This window comes from Nicotiana tomentosiformis, chromosome 7, assembly GCF_000390325.3.
Source record: "Nicotiana tomentosiformis chromosome 7, ASM39032v3, whole genome shotgun sequence".
NCBI classification, from domain to species: Eukaryota; Viridiplantae; Streptophyta; class Magnoliopsida; order Solanales; family Solanaceae; genus Nicotiana; species Nicotiana tomentosiformis.
The window spans coordinates 129,900,820-129,918,235 of record NC_090818.1 but is presented as its reverse complement, the minus strand read 5'-3'; the positions used below and the strand labels follow the sequence as shown (position 1 = coordinate 129,918,235).

The 17,416-nt window shown below is 36.4% G+C and overlaps 1 protein-coding gene across 3 annotated transcripts; it reads left to right on the top strand.

The window, feature by feature from the left end:
• The first annotated feature begins 3,389 nt into the window (after positions 1 to 3,389).
• Positions 3,390 to 15,711, top strand: LOC104103757 (uncharacterized). 3 transcript variants are annotated; one of them, XM_070179757.1, is made up of 13 exons: positions 3,390 to 3,763; positions 6,122 to 6,186; positions 6,790 to 6,862; positions 7,055 to 7,073; positions 7,531 to 7,650; positions 13,323 to 13,392; positions 13,674 to 13,717; positions 13,815 to 13,856; positions 14,059 to 14,118; positions 14,281 to 14,348; positions 14,886 to 14,943; positions 15,046 to 15,138; positions 15,283 to 15,711. In XM_070179757.1, the coding sequence occupies exons 1-12, from the start codon at positions 3,468 to 3,470 to the stop codon at positions 15,133 to 15,135; spliced, it is 1,005 nt and encodes a 334-aa protein (XP_070035858.1). In that variant the 5' UTR covers positions 3,390 to 3,467; the 3' UTR covers positions 15,136 to 15,138; positions 15,283 to 15,711. The 3 variants fall into 3 exon arrangements, with proteins under 3 accessions (XP_070035858.1, XP_070035859.1, XP_070035860.1); XM_070179758.1 differs by having other exon boundaries at positions 15,216 to 15,711; XM_070179759.1 differs by having other exon boundaries at positions 15,046 to 15,143.
• The last annotated feature ends 1,705 nt before the right edge of the window (positions 15,712 to 17,416 follow it).

The following is a 17,416-nucleotide window of genomic DNA, read 5'->3' as shown; positions in this document are numbered from 1 at the left end:
GTGATGGTGTTCCCGCATCTGCGCGACCGCAGATGCGGCGGAAGGGCTGCAGAAGCGGATTTGGCCTTGAAGCTTGACTCCACAGAAGCGAAGGTTTGTCTCACAGAAGCGAGTGCACTGGTGCAGAAAAATGGGGTGCAGGTGCGGAGTTTGGCACAGAAGCAGACTATGGGGACGCGCCTACAAGACTGCAGAAGCGGCCAAGTTGTTGCAGGTGCGGAAGGCCTAGGCAGAGTCTATAAATGCGAGACTTCGTGATTTTGGCTTCATTTCATCATTTTGAGCTCGGATTTTGGCGCTTTTGAGAGGGCTTTTCAAGTAGAATTCTTGAGGTAAGATCCTTGTTTCCATTTTGCTTCAATAATTATATTTCCCCACTGATGTTTCCACCTAGATGGTGTGTTTTTGAGGTGTAATTTGGGAGTTTGAGGCTAGGGATTTAGAGGGTGAACTTTGGGGATTTGGATGACCATTTGGTGTCGGATCTCGATCGTGGCTTCGATAGTGGCTTCGATCAGAGGCTCGAGCCTAAACCTTGGTCATGGCCTCGATCATGGCATCGAGGTTGGGCCTTCGATCAGGGCATCGGGGTTGGGCCTTCGATCAGGGCATCGAGCATGTGCCTTCGATCGTGGCTTCGATCTCAAGCTCGAGCCTGAGCCTTGTTAACCCTGGGCTCGATACCTGGGCTCGATATCTGGGTTCGATCACAGCCCAGAATATCCAACAAAAGAGGAAAAATTGCAGCAGCTTTTAAGTCCAACTTTTGATCCGTTAACCATCCGAAACTCACCCGAGGCCCTCGGGACCTCAAACAAATATACTAACAAGTCCTAAAATATCATACGAACTTATCTGAAACCTCAAATCACCTAAAACGACGCTAAAGCCACGAATTACGCTCCAATTCAAGCTTAATGAAACTTAGAATTTCCAACTTCTACATTCGATGTTGAAAACTATCAAATCAACTCCGATTGATCTCAAATTTTGCACACAAGTCATAAATGACATAACGGATCTATAAAAATTTTCGGAACTGGATTCCGACTCCGATATCAAAAAGTCAACTCCCCGGTCAAACTTCCAAACTTAAATTCTTGTTTTTAGCCATTTCAAACCTAATTTCACTACGGACTTCCAAATAAAATTTCGATCACGCTCCTAAGTCCAAAATCACCATACGGAGCTGTTGGAATCATCAAAATTCTATTCCGGGATCGTTTGCACATAATTCGACATCCGGTCACTATTTGAACTTAAACTTTTAATTTTTCATCAAAATTCCATATCTCGGGTTAGGGACCTCAGAATTTGATTCCGGGCATACGCCCAAGTCCCAAATCACGATACAGACCTACCGAAACTGTCAAAATACTGATCCGAGTCTGTTTGCTTAAAATGCTGACCAAAGTTAACTCAGTTGAGTTTTAAAGCTCTAATTTCGAGGTCTTACAACACATAATTAATTATTAAATTTAAAGATGACATTTTGGGTCATCACATTTAGATAGCGAACTAAAATGAGTTTTGAATTAAGGATAATATTTTCGCTCATATTATTATAAAAATAATTATTATTGAAAAATAAAGGTTTAGAAACTGATAATTTGTAAAAAAAAAAAGATACAGGTACTTTTAGTAATTAGTAAAATATAGTTAAACCAGATAAAATAGTTTGTAATATAGTATAAATTATTTATAATTTTGCACTTTTTTGGTTTTCCACTCAGGTATCCACCAGTGGTTCGACTAATTCGTATTCGCGCAATGTAAAACCCATTTAAAAAAGAAAATGCTCCCTACCATAATTTTTGACCGATAATTTTGTATTGCTTTCAAAAATAAAATGTCACTTGGACTAAATTTTCTTTATCTCATTTATGTTTTCATTAAGTGAAAGGTAGCAAGATCAAAATTTGAAAAAAAAAAATTAAAATTTGAATCGATGATACTTTTCGAGCGGTGGTTAGCAAGATCAAAATTGAAAAAAATAGCTTTCTTTTAGGGGTTTCCTTTTCTATTAATGTCCTTCTAGTCAAACGAACCATTACCACATAATCCTCGAGTAGTTGTCTGTTAAATTTCTGAGAAAGATAAGAGTTTAGCATCGAAATTATGTCTGTTGCTTTTTATTGTCAAGTCATTCATAATTGTTTTAATCAACCTTTCTTTTTAAATTTTTTTCAGGCTTCATTAAGTTCAAATTCGTGCCGAAAATTTTATATTTGAGATAAAACGTTCACTAATAAAAGACGATTTTATACACAAATCTCGAATTTGATGCTTCTAGTTAAAGATAAAGACTACTTATCATTCCACCACAATATTTATTAGTCGTTTTAATTGAATTGTTTAGTTAGTTTCTAGTATTTTGTCAAACAACACTTCATTCCAATTTTGAATTGTTTAGTTAATTTTCAATAAAGAAATTGAGCAATACACAAGCTTTAGTTTTGAATTTGTTTCCTCATATTATGCTTTCCACCTTCCAAATATGTGGTCTGTCACCAATATTATTAAGTGATATGAGGTAATTCATATTCAATGTGTTACTCTTGTTTGGGACACACAATAAGAAAATGGTAAAATTTTAATCTTATTTCTGTTTGACAAAAGAAAAAAGGAAAATAATGGTGGTACTATGAGCCCGTTTGGACATAAGATTTTTTCGAATCAGTTTGGCCATAAAATTTTTAATTTTCACTTGAAAATGAAGTTTGGAATTTTTCGAAAATTTGAAAAACTTCAAAAACCCATTTTTCAAAGTTTTCACTCAAATCACTCTCAAAAATATCCAAAATTATATTCATATCCAAACACATCTCTAATTTTCAAATACTATTTCACTTGAAAAATAATTATTTTTTTTTTAAATTTTACAATTCTTATGTCCAAACGCCCACTAAGTTTTATAGAAAAAAGAAGAATAAGACTTGTAAGTTGAGTATCAAAACTAAAATTTATTCTGTACCAAAAATAAATAAATTTTATTTATAAATTTAAATGGCAATTACCAAAATCCGAGTTCTTAACAGTAACTACTATTCAATTATTAGAATTCCAATCAGTAAAAGAAACTAAATATAAACTTATTATTATTATTATTATTATTATTATTATTATTATTATTATTATTATTATTATTATTATTATTATTGTTCTTGGTAGGAATTTATCGATGCGAGTATAAATTAGTCCAATCAGTAAAATTCAAAAAGGGGATGAAAAGAATATATTGAGGGTGCTATTTAATTTTTCAGTGATGTAATTATTATAAATATCTTCTAGTTACTAAAAACAGAAAGAAGAAAAAAGGCAAATAAATAAAAGAAATAAAATAATAATTTACCTAAAAACAGTTCACAAAATAAATACTCCATAAACTTCTTAACGGAATTACCTGTTTCATTTTTGGCCACACCAACAGATACTACATACTCGTTTCTGAACTTCGCCGGAAAACCATGGCCGGAGTTCTGAACGTTTCACCGGCTCCAATTCTCCGGCCAATTTCAGTTCACAAACTCTCTAGAAATAACAGAGTCTTTTTAGTAAAATCAATGGCTCAATCTTCAGATAGTTCAAATGGTTCTGTGAGCACTAAAGAGGAATCCAAATCGGATTTTTCATTTTCAGCGCCGCCGAATTTCAAGGCGCCGAAGCCTAAGCCATTTACACCGAGAACTGATAAGATTTTGGACATATTAAGTGCTTCTCTTGCTTTGATTTTTCGCCTTGGTACTGGTGCTCTTGTTTCTGGGTAATGCTTTTTGCTCAATTACTTCATTCAGTTTAATTTCATCTTTAATTACCTCAATTTTTTAGAAAAATTGATCTTGTGTTTGTATGAGATAATAAACTCCACCTATGTAAGTTTGGTAGAGTGTAGTTAGTTCCTAGCTCGAATAAAATGAAAGAGTGTTGTAGTAGTAAAAAACAGTAGAGTTTAAGTTACTGTGTGAAAATTATTTATACAATCAAGTCAATAATTAGTTTATTACAGTTAAATTCCTTGATTAGCATTATTTCGTAATATGATAAAAAAATTGTAACTAACATGCTATCACAAGTTAAAATTCACTCCTAGTGTAAAAAAAGCTTTTATATTGCCGGTGTATATAACTTAAATCCAAAATAGTAACTATAATGAATCATCTGAATATGAATGGATGCAGAGAATTCTTATAGCTGACTCTAACTAATTTGGGATTTAGGCTAGACTATTGATTTGTATGATTGACGATATGCATATGATTCTAAATTGTAGCGGTATTTGTGAATTGGGGAACATTCAAGTTTTCTGATCACTTGGGAATAATGTTTCTGAAATTGGAATGACTTATAAGGATTATAAGACTTGTTTTGTCGAGAATTATTGTTAAAAAAAATTTCTGCATGCTTTTAGTTTAACTTGAGTTTAAGGAGTACAATGTCTGGAGCTAAGTAGTCGCAAGGTATAAGCATTGATATAATTTATTAGGCACTGTGATCTCTGTATCTTACAAGAACTTATCATTCTTCTTGGAAGCAGACTGCAACTGACTAGCTACTACAAAAGAATGTCCTGTATAACTTTAAAGTGAGAATATGATTCTCTCATTTCAGTTATTTGTACCTTCAGCGAGGCAGTTAAGTCTTTTTTTTTTTTGATGAAGTAATTTGTAGCGAGGCAGTTAATTCTTCTGACCACCAAATGACTGGACTTCCATAATGGGAAGCAAAGCACACCCAGTACAGCAGATCTGCTTTCTAATATGACATTTTTGTGAAGAAGAGGACATAAATTGTTAAGGAAAAATGAGAGTCAGCTTTTGTGATATACAGTTTTGAATAAAATTTTCTGATGACATTTTATGAAGTCTGCTATTTAATTACTCATACCTTCAGCAATCCAGGCATTAAAATTCAACATTCCTTTTCTTTTTTGTTATTGACGAGAGTAACATCTTCATCCCTTCTTAAAACCAATTTGCAGTAAGGCGCAGCTATCTATCTGTATTTAGAACTACAGATTTCTGTGTGTTATTACTTAATTTGGTTGACTATAAATATATTGTTCACATGACAACAGTAAAGAAAAACCCATGAACATGAAAATTGGAAGGCATGTTGCTTGTAGTATAGAAGTCCAAAATGGCTTGTGGTATGAGGAAAGCAAATAAAGCTGGCTACAACGAAACAAATAAACAATCTGCTAAATGTTAATTTTCTATGCAGAACAATCAGCGATTAGTTAAGTGTCTGTGGATCTCATTAAAATACAACAACAAAAACAACCCAGTAAAATCCCACAAGTGGGGTCTGGGGAGGGTAGTGTGTACGCATACCTTACCCCTACCCCGAGGGAGTAGAGAGGCGATTAGTTAAGTGTCCTTGGATCTCATTAAAATGTGATCCTTTATTTAGTTGAGAAGCATTTTGTCTTAACAAACTTAATGGAACTCATTAGTTAATCAAGAATGACATGTGCCCTATGTAGGGGTATTGATAGTTATAGTACGAGTCTGGAGTGGCTGGTGGAATTTTCAGCACAAGCATGTTATTTTTAGAGTTAATAAGAAGACCTTTGGTTCTTTCTTTTTTTGTACTTACTTAGGGGAAGAAATGGGATATCAAATTATTTGCAGAAGGTAATAACCAAAAGTAAGTAGATAGCGAGAGAAGATTCTGTTTTTGGTGAAATTAGTCATGAGTCAAATCCTAGAGATGCATCTGGTGGGGGTATATATAGCTTGAGAGAAGTGAAATTCAATATGCTTTTATGTGATAAAAGTAATTGGGATAAATGAAGAAGCACACTTACAAAGTTACAGTCAATGATACTTTTCTAAAGTTCAACTACTAAATAGCTGTACGAGACAATTCAAGGTGCTGCTTCAAGATGTGCAAAAACTGAATTGGAGTGTCAAGTTATCTTCATAAGTGGCGTACATAGTTATTCCTGATATGATTTAAATGGAAGTCAGAATGCTACTTGCTGTAACATTTTAGTCTTAGGAATGATGAGTCGAAGCTTAATGACATCTTTCTTTTGGGTTTTCTGAAGACCTTTGTATTTATTCTTCTGAATACTGATGTTGATACATTTGGTATGCTTATTCCTTATGTACAACTGCAGGTATTCAGCATCTTTTGTCTCCAAAAATGAGGTTCCAGCTGACCATTATGCACTTGGAATTGCTGGTTGTTATCATTCACTTTTTTCCTTATTCATTTTCATCCAAAACTTGTTAGGATGGTGTTGAGGGGAATTGGAATCAGTTATTAGACTTTACAACAATTATCAGCAAGTCTTGATACAGATACAGGTCATGTGCATATCAGAAAGTAGAGAAGCCAACATGTAAACTTCCAAAAAGCGGAAGTATTAAGAGTATAACCTTTACTTATCTGAACGCACTCCCGAGGAGAAAAAGAAAAATGAATCAAGACCTCATTCTATAAGAAAATAGAAGTACAGGCGAAGCTCCAAGTTGTTGTTCATTAGTTAAATATGTGATATGTTTTATTAGTTAAGCGATAGAAGACCATGATTATTTGTATCTTATTATATGTGTTGGTCTGTCAGGAAGTTAAACTTAACCACTTTACTGCTATATCTTATTTTGTCATTGTTGGAAATCCCCTAGTTTCAGCAATACCAAAGGAAATTTTTGGATATATTGCTGGTCGCTGGAAATATCCTTCCCAAGTTTTCCTATTAAAGGCATTGACTAACATTTAATTTGAACTTTTAGAGTATATGGCTTGAATAATTCTTTTCTGAAACTGAGATGTTTATAATAGGCTTCAAGGTGAAGGAAAGTTCAAAAGTAGGTCCTCGACCTGAGAAGCCAATCGAGATATATGAGTTTGAAAGGTATTTTTGCTGGGGAAGTATTTTAATGATCACTGTTACATTCAACTGTCAACATCTATTAATGTCAAATTTATGCGTGTTTCCTTTTAGCTTTTCCTATTTCCTATCCAAGTTTTAGACTTTATTATAGACTTGATTCACCTGTTTCTTCTCTTATGTTGCCTGGCATGGAACATGTGGGGATTTCTTCAGCTGCCCGTTTTGTAGGAAGGTAACTGCAGATGCATTTACTCTTTCTTTCTCCTTCTGATAAGGTTCATAGCTGTAATCTACTCTTCTACTATTGTTATGTGCATTAAAGCTAGAACAGACGGAAACAAGCTTTTATTTATATAAACCCAGTTATTGTTATCAAGCATTTCCAACGTGCCTGCATATATGGGAAGTTCTTTCAATTGTTAAATTGTTGATTAATGGAAGTTTACACTAATGTATGTAGAACTACTTTAAAAATAATATGTGTAGAACTACTATATTTTTATGCTTTCAACTTTAATTAGCCTACCAACTCTATGGAGCTTTAGGAAAAGAAAAAAGAATCTTGTGACATTCTGCTTCTGCAGACTGGTACTATATTTTCTTTTGAACATTATACACATTAAACTACTCATTTGATCTTTTTCTTTTGTTTTGTCCCTGATTTGTTAAAAGGTGTCAATTTATTGCAGGTTAGGGAAATAGTTGCTGTTTTAGACCTTGATGTCCTCTTTTATCCTTGCCCAAGAAATGGTCCGAACTTCCGTCCCAAAGTTGGTCAGATGGGTGGAAAGCAGCAGTTCCCCTATATGGTTAGATAACTTATCCTATTGCTCCCTGCAGAGAAAATTAGCAGTCAGAAGCTCACACAACCACAAATTTATTGCAAGCTTTAAAATGAAATAATTTTTTTTACTTGCCTTTTTTCCTTCACTAAAAATCAACCAATATGTTATTAAATGTGAATTAAAGAGCACCAGGTGTAATTCACCTGCCAAATAAGAATATCTAATACAGTAGATACTTTGAAATAAGTTACTAAAAGTTCTTTTTTATTTCTTGCTCCTTCCCGGGAGCTCCCCACTTTGCTCCCTTGGTGACTCGAACCTGCAACGTCAGAGTTGGAGGTTGAGGGTGCTTATCACTTGAGCATCCCTCTCTGGTCGCTAATTTTTTTTTTTTGAAGAAATCTTTATAAGAAAGGTTCTTTTGGAATCTACTCAATGCAATTATTTGATGGCTCCAGATGGTTCAAGACATGCTAAGTAGTTTCTTCCCTGGGCACTGGTGTCTCTCATGTTGCATTTACTTTTTGCCCATTCTTGAAATGCGAAAATGACTATCTATGCTGTAATTCTACTGAACTTGACTTCTTCAAAATTGTGAGAAGGCACGGGAGAAAATATGTTATTGATATTGGATTATGTTATTGATATTGGATTAACAATACAATACAAGAGGTCCTTATTTATAGCTATACTATACAAGGACATACTACTCTTCTACCAATGTGGGACAATACTACACTATATACATGCTGTAAACTAACTCTCCCTCAAGCAGGTGCATACAAATCATATGTACCGAGCTTGTTACATATATAACCAATACGAGGACCAGTGAGAGACTTGGTGAAAATATCTGCAAGTTGATCATTCGACCTCACAAACTTTGTAGCAATCTCTCCTGAAAGTATCTTTTCTCTGACGAAGTGACAATCAATCTCAATGTGTTTAGTTCTCTCATGGAACACCGGATTTGATGCAATATGAAGGGCAGCTTGATTATCGCACACAAGTTCCATCCGACTGATTTCACCAAATTTCAACTCCTTGAGCAATTGTTTGGTCCAGACTAGCTCACATGTTGCCATAGCCATTGCTCGATATTCTGCTTCTGCACTAGACCGAGCAACTACATTCTGTTTCTTGCTCTTCCAGGACACCAAATTTCCTCCTACTAAAACACAATATCCAGACGTAGAACGTCTATCAGAAGGTGATCCTGCCCAATCAGCATCTGAGTATCCAATGATCTGCTCATGACCTCGATCCTCAAAGAGTAACCCTTTGCCTGGAGCCGATTTTATATATCGAATAATGCGGACAACTGCATCCCAATGACTATCACAGGGAGAATTCATAAACTGACTTACAACACTCACAGGATAAGAAATGTCGGGTCTAGTCACTGTGAGATAATTTAATTTTCCAACCAGCCGCCTATAGCTTGCAGGATCGCTAAGCGGCTCCCCCTGTCCTGGCATAAGTTTAGAATTCGGATCCATCGGAGTGTCAACAGGTCTGCAACCTATCATCCCCGTCTCCTCAAGAATGTCTAAAGCATATTTTCTTTGAGAAATAACAATACCTGAGCTAGACTGGGCAACCTCAATACCTAGAAAGTACTTCAATCTGCCTAGATCCTTAGTTTGGAAGTGCTGGAAGAGATGCTGCTTCAGATTGGTAATACCATCCTGATCATTGCCAGTAATAACAATATCATCAACATAGACTACCAGATAAATACAGAGACTTGAAGCAGAGTGCTGATAAAACACAGAGTGATCAGCTTCACTACGAATCATGCCAAACTCCTGGATAACCGTGCTGAACTTACCAAACCAGGCTCGAGGAGACTGCTTTAGACCATAAAGTGACCGACGCAAGCGACATACAAGGCCACGAGACTCCCTCTGAGCAACAAAACCAGGTGGTTGCTCCATATAAACCTCATCCTCAAGATCACCGTGAAGAAAGGCATTTTTAATGTCCAGCTGATAGAGGGGCCAATGACGAACCGCAGCCATGGATAGAAAAAGGCAGACTGAAGCCACTTTAGCCACGGGAGAGAAGGTATCACTGTAATCGAGCCCAAATATCTGAGTATATCCTTTGGCAACAAAACGGGCCTTAAGTCGATCAATCTGTCCATCGGGACCAACTTTGACTGCATAAACCCAACGACAACCAACAGTAGATTTACCTGAGGGAAGAGGAACAAGCTCCCAAGTACCACTTGTATGTAAAGCAGACATCTCGTCACTCATAGCCTGTCGCCATCCTGGATGAGACAACGCTTCACCTGTAGACTTAGGGATGGAAACCAAGGACAAAGAAGATATAAAAGCATAATGGGAAGATGACAGACGATGATAGCTCAAACTGACATAATGAGGATTAGGGTTAAGTGTGGTCCATATACCTTTCCGAAGTGCAATCGGTGTACTAGGAGCAGGGTCCGCAGCAGAAGAAGGGTCAAGTGCAGGACGAGAACCAGTTGGGCCTGATGGAAGACGCAAACGACGATGATAAGTCAAGAGTGGTGTTCCTGTGGCTGGGGAACTAGGGGGAACAACACTAGACTCCTTAACGGTTGGTATGGATGAAACCTCTGTGGTCGAACGTGGAGGAGGAGCTATAGTAAACTCCTCAAAGGTCAGTATAGGTAAGACCTCAGATATATCATGGTGGTCAGCAGAGGTAAAGAAAGGTTTAGACTCAAAAAATGTGACGTCAGCTGACATAAGGTACCTACGAAGATCTGGAGAATAACAACGATATCCCTTCTGAACACGAGAATAACCAAGGAAGACACACTTGAGAGCACGAGGAGCTAACTTATCTTTCCCAGGGGCTAAGTTATGAACAAAACACGTGCTCCTAAAAACACGAGGTGGAAGATAGTATAAGGGTGACTGGGGAAACAATACTGAATGCGGAATCTGATTCTTGATAGGAGATGAAGGCATCCGATTAATCAAATAACAAGCTGTGAGAACTGCATCATCCCAAAAACGCAACGGAACACGAAATTCAATTAGAAGTGTGCGAGCAGTCTCAATAAGGTGTCTATTCTTTCTCTCAGCAACCCCATTTTGCTGAGGGGTATAAGGACAAGATGTCTAATGAATAATTCCCTGAGAAGTCATAAACTGCTGAAATTGAGAAGATAAATATTCTAAGGCATTATCACTGCGAAAAATGCGAATAGAAACACCAAATTGGTTTTTGATTTCAGCACAGAAACTCTGGAATATAGAAAATAACTCAGAACGATCTTTCATTAAGAAAAGCCAAGTACATCTTGAATAATCATCAATGAAACTGACAAAATAACGAAATCCCAAGGATGAACTGACTCTACTAGGACCCCATATATCAGAATGAACTAAGGAGAAGACAGACTCTGTATGACTCTCAACACTACGCGAAAAGGAGGCTCGGGTATGTTTCCCAAGTTGACACGACTCACAATCTAATGTAGACAAACTAGATAAACTAGGCACCATCTTCTGAAGTTTGGATAAACTCGGATGTCCTAAACGTCTGTGGATTAGATCTGGAGGATCTGTAACTAGACATGTTTTGGAAGGACTGAGTGAGTTAAGGTAGTAAAGGCCTTCTGATTCACGTCCTGTACCAATTGTCTGTCCCGTACTGCGGTCCTGCATAATAAAAGAATCGTCAATAAAATATATACCACAATGGAGGGCACGAGTCAAACGACTAACAGATGCAAGACTAAAAGGACAGCCAGGGACATAAAGAACGGAATCTAGGGTGATAGAAGACAAGGGATTAGCTTGTCCAACTCCTTTTGCCTTAGTTTGACATCCATTGGCTAAAGTAACAGTGGGAAGAGACTGTGAATATACAATATTTGACAAAAGTGATATATTACCAGAGATGTGATCAGAAGCGCCGGAGTCCATGACCCATGGGCCAAGAGTGCTAGACTGGGAAACACAAGCAAAAGAATTACCAGAAACAGAAGTATCAGTCTGAGCAACTGAGGCTACTTGTGGAGATGTCTGCTTACTTGCTCGATACTGAAGGAGCTCATTATATTCTTCTTTAGATAAAGAAAATCCTTGGTTACCTGGAGTCTCGGTCTGAGCAATGTAAGCATTTTTGGGTGGACGACCATGTAAGGAATAGCACATTTCACGAGTGTGTCCAAGTTTGTGACAATAAGAACACTTGGGTCTAGATCTTCCAAAACGACCTCCTCCTCGTCTATGCTCCATAGTTTGAGATGCCCGAACATCCATTGTCTGGGATGCAAGAACAGAGGAATCAAGTATCTGTGATGAGATCACTGGTGGACTTGGTGCTGCAGCAAGGCGGAGTAATCGAGAGAATAATTCATCAACTGTCGGGACAGACGGACTAGCCAAAATCTGGTCGCGTACTGAATCAAGATCATTAGGAAGTCCAGCGAGGGTAAGAACGAGAAACATCTTTTGTCGCTGCTCTTGTTGTTTTTCCACACTAGCAGAAACTGGCATCAACTTCTCAAATTCCTCCATGACTGCCTGTACTTGACCCAAGTAAGTAGACATATCCAATTCCTGCTTCTTTAAGTTTGTCATCCGTGATATCACATCATAGAAGCGAGATATGTCATTAGTGTATAAGGTGCGTGCCTTTGCCCAAACCAAATAACATGTCTGGAATGGACGAAACAAGGGCATCAACTTGGAATCAATAGATCGCCACAAGATGCTACATAACTGAGCATCGATTTTTGCCCAAAGTGCTATTGCCTTTTCATCTCCATCGCTAGACTGTTTGATTAGATGATCTTGAACACCTTGACCTCTACACCATAACTCGACAGATGAAGCCCAAGCTAAGTAGTTTGAACCTCCCATTAAAGGTTCCGAGGTAATAATAGCACTAGAGCTTCCAGAACTCATGTTTCTAGACCCAAAAGCATCAAATCCCAAAGACATTGTTGCAAATTATTACCAAATAGGAGAAAGAATCAACTGTAATCCACTAAAACAGTGTACGGAAACACAGAAACAGAATACTTAAAAACTGTAGCTGCCGGAATCTACTATAGCTGTCGGAATAGTACTGTAGCTGCCGGAAAAAAACTCAGAGTTGTCGGAATGAAATGAAAACAGTAGGGGTAGGATCGGAATTGCCAGGCGACCCAACTGTTCTGAAGGAAGATTTTCAAAAAATGGCCGGAAGTGGTCGTACGCACCGGCGCGTGAGCTTCTGGTGGCGCGTGGAGGTGCGTGAGGAGGCTACTGCCGGAGTTTTTCACTGGGGTTTGGTCGCCGGACAGTGACGTCTCTTGTGATAGTGTTGGATTTTGCACAACACTGACAGAAATAAAGCAGATAGAAAACAGCCTTAAAAAATACTGATTTCTCTTTCCCGGAATCGCTGGAATTTATGCACAGCGATAAGTCTCTCACAATTGCTCTGATACCATGTAAGAAGGCACGGGAGAAAATATGTTATTGATATTGGATTATGTTATTGATATTGGATTAACAATACAATACAAGAGGTCCTTATTTATAGCTATACTATACAAGGACATACTACTCTTCTACCAATGTGGGACAATACTACACTATATACATGCTGTAAACTAACAAAAATAATATGATTTTTTATTCTATTCGTTGATCATGTCTATCAAAACATTATGGCGTCTAATCATTTGTGTTATTCTGCTGCAGGTTGATCCAAACACTGGAGTTGCAATGTATGAATCAGATGAGATTATTAATTATTTGGTTAGAAAGTATGGTACGCAGCTGTAATGGCCAACTTATATTGAAAAGACATCTGAATTCTACTTCCTAAAATTACTATTTTAAATTCTTGTTAGTGCATTTAATCTATATATTGGAGCCCATGTAGTTTCTTATTGTTAAAAAATTAGCAACGTTTAGATTTAGGATTGACAGGAATGACAGTTGATTCCAATTGACCCATTTAAGATCATTTGATCTTCGTACTATTTCTCCATCATTCTGGTAAAATCTATTCTTAGTGAGTGCATTAATTAGGTTGATTTCCTTGTGCAGGTGATGGAAATGTCCCACTTATGTTGTCCCTTGGTCTTCTCACTGTAAGCAAACAAACTTATGGTCATCAATGAGTTAGATTAATAGAAAGAGTGTTTAATAGATGTACAATTTGTTAAATGTTGGAGCTTGTCCTCTCAGACACTTACTGCAGGCTTTGCCATGATTGGTCGAATGGGAAAGGTATATGCCTTTCCTCTCTGCTAATAAGTGTATGTGCTTTTGGTTCTATGACTTCTCGTCCATACAGTTTTATCTCCAAAAGTTAAAAGACTTCCTGAGGACATAACTTTGTTCACAGATTTAGACTTCAGTGTATAGAGTTGGTAGAAAACTATTAATATTGAGAAGAGGACACCAAGTTGATTTGCTGTGATTTTTCCAGGGGTCTTCCTATCGGCCATCTAAACTGCCACCGAAGCCACTTGAGATATGGGCATACGAGGTTAGCGCATGCTTACTTATAAAGCATTCTGCTGTTAGTTTGGTTTAAATGAATCTAAGTTAAGAATTCTATTAGATTTTTTCAATCATCATGTAAAAATAGTTCTTGCTGAATAGTATATCCATATTACATGACCTGCTTGCACTTGTGTCATTTTTCCAGCCTTCTCCATTCTGCAAAGTTGTACGTGAGGTGCTTGTAGAATTAGAGCTTCCCCACATACTTCACAGGTACATGTTACTATGAAATGGATGATGAACAAAATTTATATACTGTGCAATATAGGATGCCGTTGGCATCAAATGATAAGCTGATTAAATTATCTTTTAGGAGAATACCATCAAAGCTTATATTATATGAAGTCTTCTATAAGTTCATACATTTGATTTGGTAGGTTTCTGCTCAAAGAATTTAACTTGCTGCTTCAATTATCAAGACCTATTCTTATAATGTTTTTGTCCGAGAACTAGATTAAACGACATAGAAGTGATTTGACATTCATTCGAAGGGGTGGATAGAGGATCCTTCTCTCACCCCAAACAGGAGTATCTGAATCCATTTAGTTCGCTTGTCTTTTAAAGTATTTATTTATTGTCAAAAGTGCACTTTGCCACTGGTTTCAAGAATGAGATTCTTCTTATCTAGTTTTCTTCTTTACTCATTTAAAAACAAAAATTAGGATAAAGGTGACATGTCTATTCCTGTATACCCAACAACAATTTCAATGCTTTTGATTTTCTCTGACTGCATTAAACCAAATGGTGCAGTTGTGCTCGTGGTAGCCCCAAACGCCAAGTATTATACGAAAGAGTTGGACATTTCCAGGTTATGCTTTGCTTTATGTTAGCTCTACCTTTCGGATGTCTGTTAAGTGTTATGCACACTTCCATAAATAATGTGGAAAACTAATAATGACTTTGTTTTTAGGTCCCATACTTAGAAGATCCAAATACTGGAGTACAAATGTTTGAAAGTGCAGATATTGTGGATTATTTACAGGCAACTTATGCTCTTTAAGGAGTGAGGTTTTCTCCCTTTTTCAATAGTTTAATTTCCTAATGCCTCTGTAACAAATGAACTTTCTGCAATTTGTTCAGCTCTTTCACAACCAAGTTAGAGAGGTCAAATTTGTCTGAACTGCTTTCTTCCTGGATAATTTCACAGGATAGGAAACCAGCTATGAGGCTCAAAGTTTCTTCTCTTATTAGAGAGACGAAAGATGTCCCGTGGGACAGTGATGTTTCATCGACATCCTCATCGAATCTGCGACTTCTGTTGGTAAAAGTAAATGGCATGATACATCCCACAAGAGTGTCCTATGTTGCTTAAACCCAACAGGGAACTTCACTCACTTTTCGCATTGTTATTGATTCAGTATGTTATTATTCCATGTTGTGTTATTTGTATTAACAGTTCACTTCAGTTAAATATTTTGTGTTAGACCATGGATTGGTTATAGTGGCGACTAACATTGTATATATGCACTCTCTAGCGCAACTATTGGGATTTACCATGTATGACTTGTATATTTTACAACAACAACCCAGTGAGCAGCCTTTGGTAATATATATACATTCTGGCATTTTAGTTTTACCGGTCTTTGCTTTATGCTATTACAATTTTCGAATTTCCAGTTCATATAATTTTGTTTTTTCCTTTGCATTAATTTTTTACCGTGATTAATAGTTAATAGAATTAATTAATAAGTTATTTTATCAATTTTTTTTGTTGATCCAGCTAATTTTAGCCTATTGATCTGACATTCTATATTTTTATATAACATTTTACTTATAGTTATTATTTTAAGTGATTTGATAGTGTAAAATTTCTTTAATTTACACTATAGATATTAAACTTCTTTTCTTTACACTATTAAAAATAGCTGTTTTCCGACCTAAGCATCCGATTAAACTCAAAAGTCGACCAAGCCGGACGCAATAAGCAAAAACAAGTTCCAATTTGTTTGAATAAAATTCGATCGGGTTTTCAAGGCACTTTATTTCGAGTACAGAAAATATAACGTAAAATGAATATCTAAATGTGATTTAATGTGATTAATAAATCGCAATTATCAAATGTGACTTATAAATTGCTATTTCCAAATGCGACTCATAAATCGCTCTTTCTAAATGACGCTTGCCAAATGCGACTAAGCTATTGCGCAATGCGACTTATACATCGCAATTGTTGTACCGTATTATATTATCTTGAGTCCTTTAAGTTTTTAAAAATTGAGCACTTCAGTCATAAGGCCCATTAAAATTCACAAAAATATTACGTGTTTTCCACGTGATTAAAGTAGAAAAAGACTCTTGATAATATTTACTAGCAAAATATATAAAAAAAGTTCTGTCAAAAAGAAGTCCGTAGTAATAAAAATAAACTGCAATCAAGAGAAAATGAAATTGGGCAAGAAATTAGTGACCACATTTGCTATTTAGATTGGTCACATGGAAGACATATGACATAGTTTTATATGATTCATTTTGGAATTCCATCAATTAGACCAAAAATGCTCAACTTTTGCAATTTTGAAGGATTATATGTGTTCAGGTAATATAATAGGGATGAAAATAGACTTGTCGCAATTCACAAACATAAGGGCCGTTAAAAACTCAGTTATTTCTGCCCCTCTTTTTCTGGCTTGTTTTTTCTATAACGACAAAATATACAATTAAATATTTCTATAACATACTTGTTTTTTCAGATAGTGAAGTACTGATATAGAAAACAAAATAATATGAAAAATGGTTTTAAAAAAAATTTAATCGTTATAGTGAAGTGTTGTTATTCCCGTACAATAAATTTCACTCATCTTTTAAAGATAAAAAATAATTGTAATAGAATTAAAATCAAATATGAACATTAAATAAGATAAGATATGTCTCGTTCAAAATGAGCTCGAGTTCTATGACTATATCATCTGTAAGATAAAGCTGATTCAAAAGCAATCAACTTCAGACCTACAAGGAGTTCAGCAGCCACCGCATATAAACAACAACAACCCACTATAATTTTATTAGTGGGATCTGGAGAGGGTAGTGTGTACGCAGACCTTACCCATGCCCTGGGATAGAGAGACTGTTTCTGATAGACCCTCGGCTCCCTCCCTCCAAGAACTCCCCACCTTGCTCTTGGGATGACTCGAACTCACAATCTCTTGGTCGGAGGTGGAGAGTGCTCACCACTAGAGCAACCCACTCTTATCTAAGCCACTGCAGATAAAGAACAACTTAATTTTCTGGAATTACATTTTACTTATGATTGTTATTTATATACGCCATGAAGCAACATCATT